This window comes from Chlamydotis macqueenii, chromosome 6 (genome assembly GCF_036417535.1).
Source record: "Chlamydotis macqueenii isolate bChlMac1 chromosome 6, bChlMac1.mat, whole genome shotgun sequence".
Taxonomy (NCBI): Eukaryota; Metazoa; Chordata; class Aves; order Otidiformes; family Otididae; genus Chlamydotis; species Chlamydotis macqueenii.
In genome coordinates, this window is record NC_141561.1 from 10894897 (window position 1) to 10914722 (window position 19826).

A 19826-nucleotide genomic window follows, 5' to 3' on the forward strand; every position below is an offset into this window, starting at 1 on the left:
GATAGCTGGTGTGATGTTAATTCCCACATCAGTTTATTTAGCAGTAAGTTCCTTGTGTCAACAGGTCTCAAGCATTTATGACTTAAAGGAAGAACACTGCAGGTCCAGAAATCTCCTCCCAGCCTGAGGAGGAAGAAAAACACAGCTTGGCTCTATCATTTGCCGCTTGCCACCATGACGTCAGCTCGGGGCTGAACTCTCTACCTGTGTCTGGGACCTTAAATGAGCTGACGCCAGAAGAGAAAAGCACATTCTCTTAGGTTTAGCAGCAAGTGGCAGCAGCAACAGAAGCGGCAATGAGGCGCTGTGTATTCCTCGCGGTGTTGCTCTGCCTGGTGTTGAGCCTTTCGAAAGGTAAGAAATACTATCTTCTGTTTTGGGATTTATCAGGGCAGCTATTCTGTGACAGTGAATGGATTGCTTAGTACTTTCAGCCGCTGCTGAGAGGTTGGAGCTCAGTACGTAATTCAGCATGTCTAGATTTTGATTAATTAACAACAAAAAAAAGTCACTGCAAGCCAACAGTTTTCCGTGTTCACAGAACAATGCAAAATCACTGGTGCTTGTGATTAACCTAATTTAGCCTATTCCAAGAGCGGTTTTCAGGACCTGCACACTAAACCCAGGTAATTTAAGCTCTATTACAGTCATAACAAAAGGTGTGACTGTTCCACCCCAGTACCCAAGGAAAGGAGTGCTGCCGCTGGCCTTCCGGCCAGAGGCTCCTTAAACAGTCAGTCTGGAAAGCAGTGCCGCCTGAGCTGGCTTGCAGAGCGTTCACTTCCTCCTGTTGAAATTAATTAATGGGAACTTCACCACCAACATGGATGTCAGAGGGCTGCACCGTGGTCTATGCAAATTGAAGGACAGGTGTCATTCCTTTAGCCACTTACTACTTTTTCTGGCATTGTGACAAACTTGGTAGTTGTGGCGCAGAGCCTCGACCCAAACTTGCTTGTCCCCAATATTCAGTGACAGATATGAGGGACTGAAGGCATTAGCAGAAGTAGAGTTAAGGTAACTATATTAAGAGCTTTTTGGTGACTTGAAGCTGTGAGAGGACATGGAGTCCTAGCTAACAGAGAGTTAAAGTTACAGAGATTGGAGCTAAATGAAGAGCTTTACTGATGCTGTTAAGCTTGCAACTGGTGACAGATGGTTGTGGGTCTCTGTTGACTACTGTGAGTGAATGTATGTATTTCCAGCAACATCTACAACATGCTACAGGCTGATTTTTAGCTATAAATTATAAACATAGAAGTCTTCAAGATTGTCACTTGGTTAGTTTTCCGTTGGGAGGCTTGTGGGTAACAGCGAGATGTGAAAAATCTTGACCTAAGAGCTACCGAAAGTAATGTGAGTCTTTCACTTACTTGAATAGATTTTTGCATCAGGATGGGCCTGCCCAGAAACCTTTTTAATTCTAAGCAAACATTGTAAAATCTTTGCAGGATGTGTGTGTTTGAACAGCTCTGGTAAAGGCCCCGCCCACCTCAGCAGCCACGTCTCTCATATTCCGTAACCTCGGTCATAATATCTGTTTTTTTTATCTCCGTAGTAAACACCTAAGTGTATTAACACATCCTGTTTCCTTACACAGAAGGTTGAGTCTAGGCAGATAGAGCCATAAAATAGCCACCTTTGCTCAGGTTGCCTTTGTCAAGCCCATCAGCAAGGTTCAACTGCAGCTCGTGCTCTGCTGTCACCATGGATGTGATTCTTCCTGGGTCCAAAGGGTATTCCTGGACCACTGCTAGCCAGATCCTCTGCAAGGCTAACAGTCGTAGACTAAGGACTAGCTCTGTAAGAGGTTACTGCCCCAACATCCATTTTGAGTCTAAACAGTGCTCCAAAATGATGCCCTGTGGCCAGCACAAATTCGTATTATCGTGGTTATAGGAAAAAATGTGCATTTCTTTTGGCTGGAGAACACATAATGCTGCCTATAGGACTAAGTGACTAGTGGAGACAGAAGACTTGGCAGAGAACTGGCACAATTGCTCATGTTTCCCCTTCACCTAGAGGAGATTAATGGATTACTTCAGGTGTTGTCTTTTTTTTGATGTGCCTTTCTACATCAGCTTTATTGATCAGAAGAAAAAAAATATATAAAATCTGCCTCACTTTGTGTTTTCAAAGCCCTACAAATTTCTTGAAAAGTGGAGTATATTTTTCAAATGTCCGTTGAGATTTACAATTTTTTTAAAATATACCAGCTATAAGAGTGTGTTAGTGCCAAGGATTTTAGCCACAAATACATTAGTTGTCCAGCTGCATGCAGTTAATGACTTAGATTAAATTATGATTGCAATGGCATTAACTCAGAGTAAATAGGTTTATTCCTAACTCATATATTAACTAATTCAGATTAAAGTGAGACCATATGATCCAAACTGGCCATTCGTCGCACGTTTATCAGCAAAGCTATTTTATTATTTGTTCTCCTTACTTCTAGACAAAAAAAAAAAAAAAAAACCACCCAAGCATTCCTTATATCGAGAGTTAACAATGTCACAATCTAAGTATAAAATAAACATCCTAAAAATAAATACATAAAATAATTCAGAAGAGTGCACACAGTAACAGGTAATACTGAAATGAAAATGTGAGAGAAAATTCCTTCAAGTGTTGTCTGGTATCAGCCAAATTTATCTTTATTCAGAAAGAATTATAAGGAAGGAGAAGAATTACAAAAAATAATGTATACTAGCATAACTGCATGGTAGTGTAGTCCTGGAAAGAAGGTCTTGATACCACTGATGATAATTTAGCAGAATATGCATTCTTTGTGTAAAAATACACTGTGTTCAATGTCCACTTGAATTTGTTTCAGCATAGGAGAAGGTGTTAGCAAAGGTAGTCATTCTTCCACCTCTGCTTTGAAATAGGCCGTATAGAATTTTTAATGATGCTTCTCCTGACACCATAGAATCATATAATGGTTGGGGTTGGAAGGGACCTTTAAAGGCCATCTGGTCCAACCGCCCTGCAAGGAGCAGGGACATCTCCAACCAGATCAGGTTGCTCAGAGCCCCATCCAACCTGGCCTTCAATGATTCCAGGGGTGGGGCATCCACGACCTCTCTGGGCAACCTGTGCCAGTCTTCTACCACCCTCATTGTAAAAAATTTTTTCCTTGTATCTAGTCTAGATCTACTCCATTTATTTTAAAACCATGACCCCTCGTTCTATCTCAACAGGCCCTGCTAAAGAGTTTCTCCCCATCTTTCTTATCAGCCCCCTTTAGGTACTGGAAGGCTGCTGTCAGGTTTCCCCAGAGCCTCCTCTTCTCCAGGGTGAACAGCTCCCACTCTCTCAGCCTGTCCTGATAGGAGAGGTGCTCCAGCCCTCTGATCATCTTCATGCCCCTCATCTGGACCCACTCCAACAGGTCCATGTCTTTGCTGTGCTGAGGGCTCCAGAGCTGGACACAGTACTCCAGGTGTGGTCTCACGAGAGCAGAGTAGAGAGGCAGAATCCCCTCCCTCGACCTGCTGGTCACGCTTCTTTTGATGCAGCCCAGGATGTGTCTGGCTTTCTGGGCTGCAAGCGCATACTGCCAGCTCACACTGAGCTTCTCATCAACCAGTACCCCCAAGTCCTTCTCCTCAGGGCTGCTCTCAATCCATTCTCTGCCAAGCTTGTACTTGTGCTTGAGATTGCCCCAACCCATGTGCAGGACCTTGCACTTGGCCTTGTTGAACTTCTTGAGGTTCTTACAGGCCCACCTCTCCAGCCTGTTAGGGTCCCTCTGGGTGGCATCCCTCCCCTCCAGCATGTCGGCTGCACCACACAGCTTGGTGTCGTCGGCAAACTTGCTGAGGGTGCACTCAGCCCACTGTACATGTTGCTGACAAAGATGATAAAGAAGGCTGGTCCCAATACAGACCCCTGAGGAACGCCATTTGTCACCAGTCTCCACTTGGACATCAAGCCATTGGCCACAACTCTAAGTGCAGCCATCCATCCAATTCCATATCCACTGAGTGGTCCATCCATCAAATACATGTCTTTCCAGTTTAGAGACAATTTTACATAGTTGCAAAATATCTGTATATTATCTATATATGTATATCTTGCAGCAAATGTCTTTTTTTTTGTGGATTTAACTGAGGTCTAGAGCAGAATCTAAAGAGTCACTGTGAACATATTTACTATGGAGTGCAATGCCATGTAAATCTAACTGACAACAGCGCAACTACTAAAGATGAATGATGATAGTGAAAGCACCGCTTGTTTAAGGGATGAGAAAAACAAATTGACATAGCAATAGAAGGTGGCAACACTGACACCAGGTCGAATGGGAGCTCCCCTAATTCACAAACTGGGTCATATGCTCCAACTAATGGGGTGCGTTGACTCTGCTCTGGCAAGTGGTCCTGGCGGTGTGGTGCTACCTGGGCAGGCAAAGGGAGCTTTCCAGCAAGGAGTCACCCATGTGCACGTGGCTGAGCTGGCTGTGGCCAGTGAGCGCAACTGAGCTGGGGACAATACACTGCCCATGTGGGGCACAGGCTCAAGGCCTACATCTGGGGGAGAAGGGGCCATGGACATGCCAGACTACACAGGCATCATGGCCACAGAGATCCCAAAGGCAGGGCAAGGCTGACCAGGGCTGTGGCTGCTCTAGCCCCACACTGGTCCCCCACTTACCTGCTTAGAGGTTGTCCTGCACACACATTGTTCCCCAGCATTTTTTCTCCACACAACGCTAAGCAGTGCTACCATCTTTCTTCTTTTCCCTTCCTTAGGAAATGCCACTGAAACAGCTCCTGCCACACCTTCAACGGCTACAACCACAAAAACTACAGGTAAGGAGCAAAAAGCCCTCGCAGCTCCACTTGTAATGTCAGGTTGGAGTAACTCAGTCCTGGAGAGCTCTGCAGTCCTGAAAGTCGCTACTAAGCAGTGCCACCATCTCTCTTGTTTTCTGTTCATCAGGACAAAGCACTGAAACAACTACCCAATCTGTAACTACAACAACCGCAACAACTACACGTAAGGAGGAAAATCTCTCAGACAGCCCCTTCTGAGGACAAATTGGAGTCACTCTGTGCCAGCAGCTCTACAGCCTCCATAGGCAGGGATGAGATCTCCTGTGTGGGCTTCCCTGAGTTCCTCTCCCCGGGGAGACAAAGTTGCCCAGATCAAGGCTGGCAATCCTCTCCACTCTTCCCTCTTTCCCTGCTGGCCTTTGCTGCAAGGGGAAAGTGTTGGGGAAGATTTGAAGAGGCTGCTCTTTTCCTGCTTGGTGCCTTTGCTTCCTGCACCACTCCCAGGTGCACCAGCATGCCTGCAGAGTGGATGCCCTGTGACCAGACCCTGCATGGACTTGCTCCTGTGGCTGCTTGGAGCACAGGCAGGGCGGGAGCTGGGGCACACATCAGCATGGGGCTGAGTGCCAGGGGCCATGGCCAGGCACCATGAAGGTATTGCTGCCAGGAGCCCTCCATGATCCACCAAGCCCCCTTTCCCAGTGTGGTGCTGGGGAGCAACAAGCAGGTCTCTTGAAGCTCCTGCAGCGATCACGCTCAGGAAGGGAAGCATGCCCAACCCATCAGGTCTTCCTTCATAGTGGGCCTGGGTGAGCACCTCAATTTCCCATCATACCTGCCCACCGCCTAGTAAGACCAGCTGTCTCAGACTTTCCCCTAAATGATCCTGGGGAGAAGGCGACTATGGCAGAGCGTAGAGTGTGCTGGCTGTACGCAGTCTCATGGCACCCCTCAATCAGCTCTGGCAGGTGGTCTTGTCCATGTGATGCTGCCCTGGGCAGGCAGAGGGAGTCACCCATGTGCACGTGGCAGAGCTGGGGGCAATACACTGCCCATGGGGGGCACAGGCTCAGGGCCTGGGATCTGGGGGAGAAGGGGCCATGGACATGTCAGACTACACAGGCATTACAGCCAGGGATGGTCCAAAGGCAGGGTAAGACTGCCCAGGGCTGTGGCTGCTCAGCACCATGCAGGTGCCCCATTTACCTGCTCAGAGGCTGTCCTGCACACAGAGTTCCCCAAGACTTTACCCCCCCTCCACACTGAGCAGTGTTACCATCTCTCTTCTTTTCCCTTCCTTAGGAAATGCCACTGAAACAGCTCCTGACACATCTTCAACGACTACAACCACAAAAACTACAGGTAAGGAGCAAAATCTCTCAGACAGCCCCTTCTGAGGACAAACTGGAGTCACTCTGTGCCAGCAGCATTACAGCCTCCATAGGCAGGGGTGAGATCTCCTGTGTGTTTCCCCAAGTTTGTCTCTCAGGGGAGACAAAGTTGCCCAGATCAAGGCTGGCAATCCTCTCCACTCTTCCCTCTTTCCCTACTGGCTTTTGCTGCAAGGGGAAAGTGTTGGGGAAGATTTGAAGAGGCTGCTCTTTTTCTGCTTGGTGCCTTTGCTTCCTGCACCACTCCCAGGCACAAGAGCAAGCCTGCAGACGAGATGCTCCCCCCTGCGCAGGGGATGCCTGTGACCAGGCCCTGCATGGACTTGCTCCTGTGGCTGCTTGGAGCACGGGCAGGGAGGGAGCTGCGGCACACATCAGCATGGGGCTGAGTGTCAGGGACCATGGCCAGACACTATGAAGAAGTCCCTGCCAGCAACCCTCCACGACCCACCAAGACCCTTCACAGTGTGGTGCTGGGGAGCAACAAGCAGGTCTCTTGAAGCTGCTTTCAGGACATGGTTTAGTAGGTATGGTGGGGTTAGGTTGACATTTGGACTTGATGATCTTGGAAGTCTCTTCCAACCTTAAGATTCTATGATTCCTCCTGGGATCATGCTCAGGAGGGGAAGCCTGCCTAGCCCCTCAGCACTTCCGCCATGGTGGGAATGGATGAGTACATCCTTCTTGCCGTGCCGCAATTTCCCATCATACCTGCCCACCATCTAGAAAGACCAGCTGTCTCAGACTCCCCCCTAAATGATCCTGGGAAGAAGGCGACTATGGCAGAGTGTAGGGTCTGTTGGCTGTACGCCGTCTAATGGCACCTCTCAATCTGCTATGGCAGGTGGTCTTGTCCATGTGATGCTGCCCTGGGCAGGCAGAGGGAGTCACCCATGTGCACATGGCAGAGCTGGGGGCAATATACTGCCCATGGGGAGCACAGGCTCAGGGCCTGGGATCTGCGGGAGAAGGGGCCATGGACATGTCAGACTACACAGGCCTCACAGCCAGGGACGGTCCAAAGGCAGGGCAAGGTTGCCCAGGGCTGTGGCTGCTCTAGCCCCACGCAGATCCCCCACTTACCTGATCAGAGGTTGTCCTGCACACACAGAATACCCCAGGATTTTTCCTCCACACAGTGCTAAGCAGTGCTACCACCTCTTTTCTTTTCCGTTCCTTAGGAAAGGCCACTGAAACAGCTCCTGCCACACCTTCAACAACTACAACCACAAAAACTACAGGTAAGGAGCAAATGGCCCTCAGGCCTCCACTGATAAGTTTGGCTTGCAGTAACTCAGTCCCAAAGAGCTCTGCAGCCCCCACAGGCAGGGATGAGTTCCCCTGCCTGGGTTTCCCAAGATTCTTCTCCTGGGGAAGCTGCAGATCCCCAGATCAAGTCTGCATCTCATGTTCTGCCTTCTTCCTTTGACTCTGCTGGTCTTTACTGCAAGGGGAAAGTGTTTGCAATGATTTCAGCAATCCAGTCCCCTCCTGCTTGATGAATTTGCCTCCTTGAATAGACCCCAAGTCTCACATCCATTTCGCACATCCTCGCCCGTGCAGGAATTGATGCTGCTTCACAGGTTTACCAAAACTGTATTGCCAAGCAGCCCATCACGGGTAGCATGTTCACAGGCTGATGGATGCCCTCAGCCTGCTCTGGCAGCTCGTGCTGTCCCTGTGGTGCGGCCTTGGGAAGGCATAGAGAGCTTTCCAGCAAGGAGACACGCATGTGTGCCAGCAGCTGAGCTGGCTGTGGCCAGTGAGTGCAGCTGAACTGCACTTGAGCTGTTTGGAGCATGTCGTCAGGCCCTGGGATCTCGGGGAAAAGTGGCCATTGACATGCCAGACTACACAGGCATCATGACCACAGAGATCCCAAAGGCAGGGCGCAGCTGCCCAAGGCCGTGGCTCCTCTAGCCCCACACTGGTCCCCCACTTACCTGCTTAGAGGTTGTCCTGCACACACATTGTTCCCCAGCATTTTTTCTCCACACAACACTAAGCAGTGCTACCATCTCTCTTCTTTTCCCTTCCTTAGGAAAGGCCACTGAAACAGCTCCTGCCACACCTTCAACGACTACAACCACAAAAACTATAGGTAAGGAGCAAAAAGCCCTTGCACCTCCACTTGTAATGTCAGGTTGGAGTAACTCAGTCCTGGAGAGCTCTGCAGTCCTGAAAGTCGCTACTAAGCAGTGCCACCATCTCTCTTGTTTTCTGTTCATCAGGACAAAGCACTGAAACAACTACCCAATCTGTAACTACAACAACCACAACAACTACACGTAAGGAGGAAAATCTCTCAGACAGCCCCTTCTGAGGACAAATTGGAGTCACTCTGTGCCAGCAGCTCTACAGCCTCCATAGGCAGGGATGAGATCTCCTGTGTGGGCTTCCCTGAGTTCCTCTCCCCGGGGAGACAAAGTTGCCCAGATCAAGGCTGGCAATCCTCTCCACTCTTCCCTCTTTCCCTGCTGGCCTGTGCTGCAAGGGGAAAGTGTTGGGGAAGATTTGAAGAGGCTGCTCTTTTCCTGCTTGGTGCCTTTGCTTCTTGCACCACTCCCAGGTGCACCAGCATGCCTGCAGAGTGGATGCCCTGTGACCAGACCCTGCATGGACTTGCTCCTGTGGCTGCTTGGAGCACAGGCAGGGCGGGAGCTGGGGCACACATCAGCATGGGACTGAGTGCCAGGGGCCATGGCCAGGCACCATGAAGGTGTTGCTGCCAGGAGCCCTCCATGATCCACCAAGCCCCCTTTCCCAGTGTGGTGCTGGGGAGCAACAAGCAGGTCTCTTGAAGCTCCTGCAGGGATCACGCTCAGGAAGGGAAGCATGCCCAACCCATCAGGTCTTCCTTCATAGAGGGCCTGGGTGAGCACCTCAATTTCCCATCATACCTGCCCACTGCCTAGAAAGACCAGCTGTCTCAGACTTTCCCCTAAATGATCCTGGGGAGAAGGCGACTATGGCAGAGCGTAGAGTGTGCTGGCTGTACGCAGTCTCATGGCACCCCTCAATCAGCTCTGGCAGGTGGTCTTGTCCATGTGATGCTGCCCTGGGCAGGCAGAGGGAGTCACCCATGTGCACGTGGCAGAGCTGGGGGCAATACACTGCCCATGGGGGGCACAGGCTCAGGGCCTGGGATCTGGGGGAGAAGGGGCCATGGACATGTCAGACTACACAGGCATCACAGCCAGGGATGGTCCAAAGGCAGGGTAAGACTGCCCCGGGCTGTGGCTGCTCAGCACCATGCCGGTCCACCATTGACTTGCTCAGAGGCTGTCCTGCACACAGAGTTCCCCAAGACTTTACCCCCCCTCCAGACTAAGCAGTGCTACCATCTCTCTTCTTTTCCCTTCCTTAGGAAAGGCCACTGAAACAGCTCCTGCCACACCTTCAACAACTACAACCACAAAAACTACAGGTAAGGAGCAAATGGCCCTCAGGCCTCCACTGATAAGTTTGGCTTGCAGTAACTCAGTCCCAAAGAGCTCTGCAGCCCCCACAGGCAGGGATGAGTTCTGCTGCCTGGGTTTCCCCAAGTCCCTCTCCTGGGGAAGTCACAGACCCCCAGATCAAGTCTGCATCTCATGTTCTGCGTTCTTCCTTTGACTGATGAGGGTTGTAGAACACTGGACCAAGTTGCCCAGAGAGGTGGTGGAAGCCCCATCCCTGAAAACATTCAAGGCCAGGTTGGATGAGGCTCTGAGCAACCTGATCTAGTGCGGGATGTCCCTGCGCCTTGCAGGGGAGTTGGATTAGAGGACCTTTGAAGGTCCCTTCCAACTCTATCCATTCTATGATTCTATGATTCAGTAAAGACTCTGCTGGTCTTTACTGCAAGGGGAAAGTGTTTGCGATGATTTCATCAATCCAGTCCCCTCCTGCTTGATGAATTTGCCTCCTTGAATAGACCCCAAGTCTCACATCCATTTCACACATCCTTGTCTGTGCAGGAACCTATGCTGCTTCACAGTTTTCCCAAAACAGTATTGCCAAGCAGGACATCATGGGTAGCACGTTCACGGGCTGATGGATGCCCTCAGGCTGCCTGCACCCTGTGGTGCAGCCTTGGGAAAGCAAAGAGAGCTTTCCAGCAAGGAGACACGCGTGTGTGCCAGCAGCTGAGCTGGCTGTGGCCAGTGAGTGCAGCTGAACTGCGCTTGAGCTGTTTGGGGCACGTGGTCAGGCCCTGGGATCTCAGGGAAAAGTGGCCATTGACATGCCAGACTACACAGGCATCATGACCACAGAGATCCCAAAGGCAGGGCGCAGCTGCCCAAGGCCGTGGCTCCTCTAGCCCCACACTGGTCCCCCACTTACCTGCTTAGAGGTTGTCCTGCATACACATTGTTCCCCAGCATTTTTTCTCCACACAACGCTAAGCAGTGCTACCATCTCTCTTCTTTTCCCTTCCTTAGGAAAGGCCACTGAAACAGCTCCTGCCACGCCTTCAACAACTACAACCACAAAAACTACAGGTAAGGAGCAAATGGCCCTCAGGCCTCCACTGATAAGTTTGGCTTGCAGTAACTCAGTCCCAAAGAGCTCTGCAGCCCCCACAGGCAGGGATGAGTTCTGCTGCCTGGGTTTCCCCAAGTCCCTCTCCTGGGGAAGTCACAGACCCCCAGATCAAGTCTGCATCTCATGTTCTGCGTTCTTCCTTTGACTGATGAGGGTTGTAGAACACTGGACCAAGTTGCCCAGAGAGGTGGTGGAAGCCCCATCCCTGGAAACATTCAAGGCCAGGTTGGATGAGGCTCTGAGCAACCTGATCTAGTGCGGGATGTCCCTGCGCCTTGCAGGGGAGTTGGATTAGAGGACCTTTGAAGGTCCCTTCCAACTCTATCCATTCTACGATTCTATGATTCAGTAAAGACTCTGCTGGTCTTTACTGCAAGGGGAAAGTGTTTGCGATGATTTCATCAATCCAGTCCCCTCCTGCTTGATGAATTTGCCTCCTTGAATAGACCCCGAGTCTCACATCCATTTCACACATCCTTGTCTGTGCAGGAACCTATGCTGCTTCACAGTTTTCCCAAAACAGTATTGCCAAGCAGGACATCATGGGTAGCACGTTCACGGGCTGATGGATGCCCTCAGGCTGCCTGCACCCTGTGGTGCAGCCTTGGGAAAGCAAAGAGAGCTTTCCAGCAAGGAGACACGCGTGTGTGCCAGCAGCTGAGCTGGCTGTGGCCAGTGAGTGCAGCTGAACTGCGCTTGAGCTGTTTGGGGCACGTGGTCAGGCCGTGGGATCTCAGGGAAAAGTGGCCATTGACATGCCAGACTACACAGGCATCATGACCACAGAGATCCCAAAGGCAGGGCGCAGCTGCCCAAGGCCGTGGCTCCTCTAGCCCCACACTGGTCCCCCACTTACCTGCTTAGAGGTTGTCCTGCACACACATTGTTCCCCAGCATTTTTTCTCCACACAACGCTAAGCAGTGCTACCATCTCTCTTCTTTTCCCTTCCTTAGGAAAGGCCACTGAAACAGCTCCTGCCACGCCTTCAACAACTACAACCACAAAAACTACAGGTAAGGAGCAAATGGCCCTCAGGCCTCCACTGATAAGTTTGGCTTGCAGTAACTCAGTCCCAAAGAGCTCTGCAGCCCCCACAGGCAGGGATGAGTTCTGCTGCCTGGGTTTCCCCAAGTCCCTCTCCTGGGGAAGTCACAGACCCCCAGATCAAGTCTGCATCTCATGTTCTGCGTTCTTCCTTTGACTGATGAGGGTTGTAGAACACTGGACCAAGTTGTCCAGAGAGGTGGTGGAAGCCCCATCCCTGGAAACATTCAAGGCCAGGTTGGATGAGGCTCTAAGCAACCTGATCTAGTGCGGGATGTCCCTGCGCCTTGCAGGGGAGTTGGATTAGAGGACCTTTGAAGGTCCCTTCCAACTCTATCCATTCTACGATTCTATGATTCAGTAGAGACTCTGCTGGTCTTTACTGCAAGGGGAAAGTGTTTGCGATGATTTCATCAATCCAGTCCCCTCCTGCTTGATGAATTTGCCTCCTTGAATAGACCCCAAGTCTCACATCCATTTCGCACATCCTTGTCTGTGCAGGAACCTATGCTGCTTCACAGTTTTCCCAAAACAGTATTGCCAAGCAGGACATCATGGGTAGCACGTTCACGGGCTGATGGATGCCCTCAGGCTGCCTGCACCCTGTGGTGCAGCCTTGGGAAAGCAAAGAGAGCTTTCCAGCAAGGAGACACGCGTGTGTGCCAGCAGCTGAGCTGGCTGTGGCCAGTGAGTGCAGCTGAACTGCGCTTGAGCTGTTTGGGGCACGTGGTCAGGCCCTGGGATCTCGGGGAAAAGTGGCCATTGACATGCCAGACTACACAGGCATCATGACCACAGAGATCCCAAAGGCAGGGCGCAGCTGCCCAAGGCCGTGGCTCCTCTAGCCCCACACTGGTCCCCCACTTACCTGCTTAGAGGTTGTCCTGCATACACATTGTTCCCCAGCATTTTTTCTCCACACAACGCTAAGCAGTGCTACCATCTCTCTTCTTTTCCCTTCCTTAGGAAAGGCCACTGAAACAGCTCCTGCCACACCTTCAACAACTACAACCACAAAAACTACAGGTAAGGAGCAAATGGCCCTCAGGCCTCCACTGATAAGTTTGGCTTGCAGTAACTCAGTCCCAAAGAGCTCTGCAGCCCCCACAGGCAGGGATGAGTTCTGCTGCCTGGGTTTCCCCAAGTCCCTCTCCTGGGGAAGTCACAGACCCCCAGATCAAGTCTGCATCTCATGTTCTGCGTTCTTCCTTTGACTGATGAGGGTTGTAGAACACTGGACCAAGTTGCCCAGAGAGGTGGTGGAAGCCCCATCCCTGGAAACATTCAAGGCCAGGTTGGATGAGGCTCTGAGCAACCTGATCTAGTGCGGGATGTCCCTGCGCCTTGCAGGGGAGTTGGATTAGAGGACCTTTGAAGGTCCCTTCCAACTCTATCCATTCTACGATTCTATGATTCAGTAAAGACTCTGCTGGTCTTTACTGCAAGGGGAAAGTGTTTGCGATGATTTCATCAATCCAGTCCCCTCCTGCTTGATGAATTTGCCTCCTTGAATAGACCCCGAGTCTCACATCCATTTCACACATCCTTGTCTGTGCAGGAACCTATGCTGCTTCACAGTTTTCCCAAAACAGTATTGCCAAGCAGGACATCATGGGTAGCACGTTCACGGGCTGATGGATGCCCTCAGGCTGCCTGCACCCTGTGGTGCAGCCTTGGGAAAGCAAAGAGAGCTTTCCAGCAAGGAGACACGCGTGTGTGCCAGCAGCTGAGCTGGCTGTGGCCAGTGAGTGCAGCTGAACTGCGCTTGAGCTGTTTGGGGCACGTGGTCAGGCCCTGGGATCTCAGGGAAAAGTGGCCATTGACATGCCAGACTACACAGGCATCATGACCACAGAGATCCCAAAGGCAGGGCGCAGCTGCCCAAGGCCGTGGCTCCTCTAGCCCCACACTGGTCCCCCACTTACCTGCTTAGAGGTTGTCCTGCATACACATTGTTCCCCAGCATTTTTTCTCCACACAACGCTAAGCAGTGCTACCATCTCTCTTCTTTTCCCTTCCTTAGGAAAGGCCACTGAAACAGCTCCTGCCACACCTTCAACAACTACAACCACAAAAACTACAGGTAAGGAGCAAATGGCCCTCAGGCCTCCACTGATAAGTTTGGCTTGCAGTAACTCAGTCCCAAAGAGCTCTGCAGCCCCCACAGGCAGGGATGAGTTCTGCTGCCTGGGTTTCCCCAAGTCCCTCTCCTGGGGAAGTCACAGACCCCCAGATCAAGTCTGCATCTCATGTTCTGCGTTCTTCCTTTGACTGATGAGGGTTGTAGAACACTGGACCAAGTTGCCCAGAGAGGTGGTGGAAGCCCCATCCCTGGAAACATTCAAGGCCAGGTTGGATGAGGCTCTGAGCAACCTGATCTAGTGCGGGATGTCCCTGCGCCTTGCAGGGGAGTTGGATTAGAGGACCTTTGAAGGTCCCTTCCAACTCTATCCATTCTACGATTCTATGATTCAGTAGAGACTCTGCTGGTCTTTACTGCAAGGGGAAAGTGTTTGCGATGATTTCATCAATCCAGTCCCCTCCTGCTTGATGAATTTGCCTCCTTGAATAGACCCCGAGTCTCACATCCATTTCACACATCCTTGTCTGTGCAGGAACCTATGCTGCTTCACAGTTTTCCCAAAACAGTATTGCCAAGCAGGACATCATGGGTAGCACGTTCACGGGCTGATGGATGCCCTCAGGCTGCCTGCACCCTGTGGTGCAGCCTTGGGAAAGCAAAGAGAGCTTTCCAGCAAGGAGACACGCGTGTGTGCCAGCAGCTGAGCTGGCTGTGGCCAGTGAGTGCAGCTGAACTGCGCTTGAGCTGTTTGGGGCACGTGGTCAGGCCCTGGGATCTCAGGGAAAAGTGGCCATTGACATGCCAGACTACACAGGCATCATGACCACAGAGATCCCAAAGGCAGGGCGCAGCTGCCCAAGGCCGTGGCTCCTCTAGCCCCACACTGGTCCCCCACTTACCTGCTTAGAGGTTGTCCTGCATACACATTGTTCCCCAGCATTTTTTCTCCACACAACGCTAAGCAGTGCTACCATCTCTCTTCTTTTCCCTTCCTTAGGAAAGGCCACTGAAACAGCTCCTGCCACGCCTTCAACAACTACAACCACAAAAACTACAGGTAAGGAGCAAATGGCCCTCAGGCCTCCACTGATAAGTTTGGCTTGCAGTAACTCAGTCCCAAAGAGCTCTGCAGCCCCCACAGGCAGGGATGAGTTCTGCTGCCTGGGTTTCCCCAAGTCCCTCTCCTGGGGAAGTCACAGACCCCCAGATCAAGTCTGCATCTCATGTTCTGCGTTCTTCCTTTGACTGATGAGGGTTGTAGAACACTGGACCAAGTTGCCCAGAGAGGTGGTGGAAGCCCCATCCCTGGAAACATTCAAGGCCAGGTTGGATGAGGCTCTAAGCAACCTGATCTAGTGCGGGATGTCCCTGCGCCTTGCAGGGGAGTTGGATTAGAGGACCTTTGAAGGTCCCTTCCAACTCTATCCATTCTACGATTCTATGATTCAGTAAAGACTCTGCTGGTCTTTACTGCAAGGGGAAAGTGTTTGCGATGATTTCATCAATCCAGTCCCCTCCTGCTTGATGAATTTGCCTCCTTGAATAGACCCCAAGTCTCACATCCATTTCACACATCCTTGTCTGTGCAGGAACCTATGCTGCTTCACAGTTTTCCCAAAACAGTATTGCCAAGCAGGACATCATGGGTAGCACGTTCACGGGCTGATGGATGCCCTCAGGCTGCCTGCACCCTGTGGTGCAGCCTTGGGAAAGCAAAGAGAGCTTTCCAGCAAGGAGACACGCGTGTGTGCCAGCAGCTGAGCTGGCTGTGGCCAGTGAGTGCAGCTGAACTGCGCTTGAGCTGTTTGGGGCACGTGGTCAGGCCCTGGGATCTCGGGGAAAAGTGGCCATTGACATGCCAGACTACACAGGCATCATGACCACAGAGATCCCAAAGGCAGGGCGCAGCTGCCCAAGGCCGTGGCTCCTCTAGCCCCACACTGGTCCCCCACTTACCTGCTTAGAGGTTGTCCTGCATACACATTGTTCCCCAGCATTTTTTCTCCACACAATGCTAAGCAGTGCTACCATCTCTCTTCTTTTCCCTTCCTTAGGAAAGGCCACTGAAACAGCTCCTGCCACACCTTCAACAACTACAACCACAAAAACTACAGGTAAGGAGCAAAAAGCCTTTGCGCCTCCATTTGTAATGTCAGGTTGGAGTAACTCAGTCCTGGAGAGCTCTGCCGTCCTGAAAGTTGCTACTAAGCAGTGCCACCATCTCTTTCGTTTTCTGTTCATCAGGACAAAGCACTGAAACAACTCCTGCCACACCTTCAACGTCTACAACCGCAACATCTACACGTAAGGAGCAAAATCTCCCAGACAGCCCCTTCTGAGGACAAATTGGAGTCACTCTGTGCCAGCAGCTCTACAGCCTCCATAGGCAGGGATGAGATCTCCTGTGTGGGCTTCCCCAAGTTCCTCTCCCCGGGGAGACAAAGTTGCCCAGATCAAGGCTGGCAATCCTCTCCACTCTTCCCTCTTTCCCTGCTGGCCTTTGCTGCAAGGGGAAAGTGTTGGGGAAGATTTGAAGAGGCTGTTCTTTTCCTACTTGGTGCCTTTGCTTCCTGCACCACTCCCAGGTGCACCAGCATGCCTGCAGAGTGGATGCCCTGTGACCAGACCCTGCATGGACTTGCTCCTGTGGCTGCTTGGAGCACAGGCAGGGCGGGAGCTGGGGCACACATCAGCATGGGACTGAGTGCCAGGGGCCATGGCCAGGCACCATGAAGGTGTTGCTGCCAGGAGCCCTCCATGATCCACCAAGCCCCCTTTCCCAGTGTGGTGCTGGGGAGCAACAAGCAGGTCTCTTGAAGCTCCTGCAGCGATCACGCTCAGGAAGGGAAGCATGCCCAACCCATCAGGTCTTCCTTCATAGTGGGCCTGGGTGAGCACCTCAATTTCCCATCATACCTGCCCACCGCCTAGTAAGACCAGCTGTCGCAGACTTTCCCCTAAATGATCCTGGGGAGAAGGCGACTATGGCAGAGCGTAGAGTGTGCTGGCTGTACGCAGTCTCATGGCACCCCTCAATCAGCTCTGGCAGGTGGTCTTGTCCATGTGATGCTGCCCTGGGCAGGCAGAGGGAGTCACCCATGTGCACGTGGCAGAGCTGGGGGCAATACACTGCCCATGGGGGGCACAGGCTCAGGGCCTGGGATCTGGGGGAGAAGGGGCCATGGACATGTCAGACTACACAGGCATCACAGCCAGGGATGGTCCAAAGGCAGGGTAAGACTGCCCCGGGCTGTGGCTGCTCAGCACCATGCCAGTCCACCATTTACCTGCTCAGAGGCTGTCCTGCACACAGAGTTCCCCAAGACTTTACCCCCCCTCCAGACTAAGCAGTGTTACCATCTCTCTTCTTTTCCCTTCCTTAGGAAAGGCCACTGAAACAGGTCCTGCCACATCTTCAACGACTACAACCACAAAAACTACAGGTAAGGAGCAAATGGCCCTCAGGCCTCCACTGATAAGTTTGGCTTGCAGTAACTCAGTCCCAAAGAGCTCTGCAGCCCCCACAGGCAGGGATGAGTTCCCCTGCCTGGGTTTCCCAAGATTCCTCTCCTGGGGAAGCTGCAGATCCCCAGATCAAGTCTGCATCTCATGTTCTGCCTTCTTCCTTTGACTCTCCTGGTCTTTACTGCACGGGAAAAGTGTTTGCGATGATTTCAGCAATCCAGTCCCCTCCTGCTTGATGAATTTGCCTCCTTGAATAGACCCCAAGTCTCACATCCATTTCACACATCCTTGTCTGTGCAGGAACCTATGCTGCTTCACAGGTTTCCCAAAACAGTGTTGCCAAACAGGCCATCACGGGTAGCATGTTCACAGGCTGATGGATGCCCTCAGCCTGCTCTGGCAGCTCGTGCTGTCCCTGTGGTGCGGCCTTGAGAAGGCAAAGAGAGCTTTCCAGCAGGAGACCCGCGTGTGTACCAGCAGCTGAGCTGGTTGTGGCCAGTGAGTGCAGCTGAATTGCACTTGAGCTGTTTGGGGCATGTGGACAGGCCCTGGGATCTGGGGGAGAAGGGCCCATGGACATGCCAGAGTGCACAGCTCTCACAGCCAGTGACAGTCCAAAGGCAGGGCGTGGCTGGCCAGGGCCGTGGCTGCACTTGCCTCACGCAGGTCCTCCACTTACCTGCTCAGAGGCTGTCCTGCAAACAGAGTTACCCAAGACTTTACCCCCCCTCCACACTAAGCAGTGCTACCATCTCTCTTCTTTTCCCTTCCTTAGGAAATGCCACTGAGACAACTCCTGCCTCACCTTCAACAATTTCAGAGCCAACAGCTACAGGTAAGGAACAAAAAGCCACCTGGCCTCCTTTAATTGGGTAACTTAGTCCCAGAGAGCTCTGCAGCCCCCCGCAGGCAGGGATGAGTTCCCCTGCCTGGGTTTCCCCAGGTTCCTCTCCTGGGGAAGCTGCAGAGCCCCAGATGAATCATAGCATCATAGAATGATGGGAAGGGACCTTCAAAGGTTGTCTAGTCCAACCCCCCTGCAAGGGGCATGGAAATCCCCAACTAGATCGGGTTGCCCAGAGCCTCATCCAACCTGGCCTTGAATGTTTCCAGGGATGGGGCTTCCACAAAGTCTGCATCTCATGTTCTGCCTTCTTCCTTTGACTCTGCTGGTCTTTACTGCAAGGGGAAAGTGTTTGCGATGATTTCAGCAACCCAGTCTCCTCCCGCTTGATGAATTTGCCTCCTTGAATAGACCCCAAGTCTCACATCCATTTCGCACATTCTTGCCTGTGCAGGAACCTATGCTGCTTCACAGGTTTCCCAAAACAGTGTTGCCAAACAGGCCATCACGGGTAGCATGTTCACAGGCTGGTGGATGCCCTCAGCCTGCTCTGGCAGCTCGTGCTGTCCCTGTGGTGCGGCCTTGGGACGGCAAAAAGAGCTTTCCAGCAAGGAGACACACGTATGTACCAGCAGCTGAGCTGGTTGTGGCCAATGAGTGCAGCTGAACTGCACTTGAGCTGTTTGGGGCATGTGGTCAGGTCCTGGGATCTCGGGGAAAAGCGGCCATTGACATGCCGCACACAGGCATGGCCAAAGAGATCTCAAAGGCAGGGCAGGGCTGCCCAGGGCCGTGGCTGCTACAGCCCCATGCAGGTCCTCCACTTACCTGGTCATAGATTGTCCTGCACACACAGTGTTCCCCAGAATTTTTCCTCCAGACAATGCCAAGCAGTGCTACCATCTCTCTTCTTTTCCTTTAATCAGGAGAAACTAGTGAATTAACTCCTGCCTCAGCTTCACTGACTACAATGACAGAAAGTACAGGTAAGGTTCAAAAGCCCTCAGTCAGCTCCTTCTGAGGACAAATTGGGGTCGCTTGTCTCAAGGAGCTCTAGAGTGTCCTCACAGGCAAAGAGGGTTTCTTGTGTGTGAGTTTCCCCAAGTTCCTCTCCCAGGGGAGACAAAGTTGCCCAGATCAAGGCTGGGAATCTTCTCCACTCTTCCTTCCTTCCCTGCTGGCTTTTGCTGCAAGGGGAAAGTGTTGGGGAAGATTTGAAGAGGCTGCTCTTTTCCTGCTTGGTGCCTTTACCTCCTGCACCACTCCCAGGTGCAAGAGCATGCCTTGCAGATGAGATGCCCAGAGGATGCCCTGTGACCAGGCCCTGCATGGACTTGCTCCTGTGGCTGCTTGGAGCATAGGCAGGGAGGAAGCTGGGGCACTCACTAGCATGGGGCTGAGCGCCAGGGACCATGAAGTGGTCCTTGCCAGGAATCCTCCATGATCCACCAAGCCCCCTTTCCCAGTGTGGTGCTGTGGAGCAACAAGCAGGTGGCTTGAAGCCCCTGCTGCGGTCGTGTTCAGGAGGGGAAGCCTGTGCAACTCCTCAGCCCTTCCTCCATGGTGGGAATGGATGAACGTATCCTTCCTGCCAGCATCCCAATTTCCCATCATACCTGCCCTCTGTCTAGAAAGACCATCTGTCTCAGACTTTCCCCTAAATGATCCTGGGAAGAAGACGCCTCTGGGGGAGCAT

At 52.0% G+C, this 19826-nt stretch overlaps 1 protein-coding gene across 1 annotated transcript in view; it reads left to right on the forward strand.

Moving 5' to 3' along the window:
* Window positions 1–296: 296 nt before the first annotated feature.
* Window positions 297–19826, forward strand: part of MUC13 (mucin 13, cell surface associated) — a 33823-nt gene continuing 14293 nt past the window's right edge. Inside the window, exons 1-13 of the mRNA XM_086750570.1 lie at window positions 297–354; window positions 4752–4811; window positions 6078–6137; window positions 7348–7407; window positions 8208–8267; window positions 9534–9593; window positions 10591–10650; window positions 11648–11707; window positions 12705–12764; window positions 13762–13821; window positions 14819–14878; window positions 15816–15935; window positions 17205–17264. Of these exons, the coding sequence (XP_086606696.1) occupies window positions 297–354; window positions 4752–4811; window positions 6078–6137; window positions 7348–7407; window positions 8208–8267; window positions 9534–9593; window positions 10591–10650; window positions 11648–11707; window positions 12705–12764; window positions 13762–13821; window positions 14819–14878; window positions 15816–15935; window positions 17205–17264 (838 nt within the window). The remainder of the gene's footprint in view (window positions 355–4751; window positions 4812–6077; window positions 6138–7347; window positions 7408–8207; window positions 8268–9533; window positions 9594–10590; window positions 10651–11647; window positions 11708–12704; window positions 12765–13761; window positions 13822–14818; window positions 14879–15815; window positions 15936–17204; window positions 17265–19826) is intronic.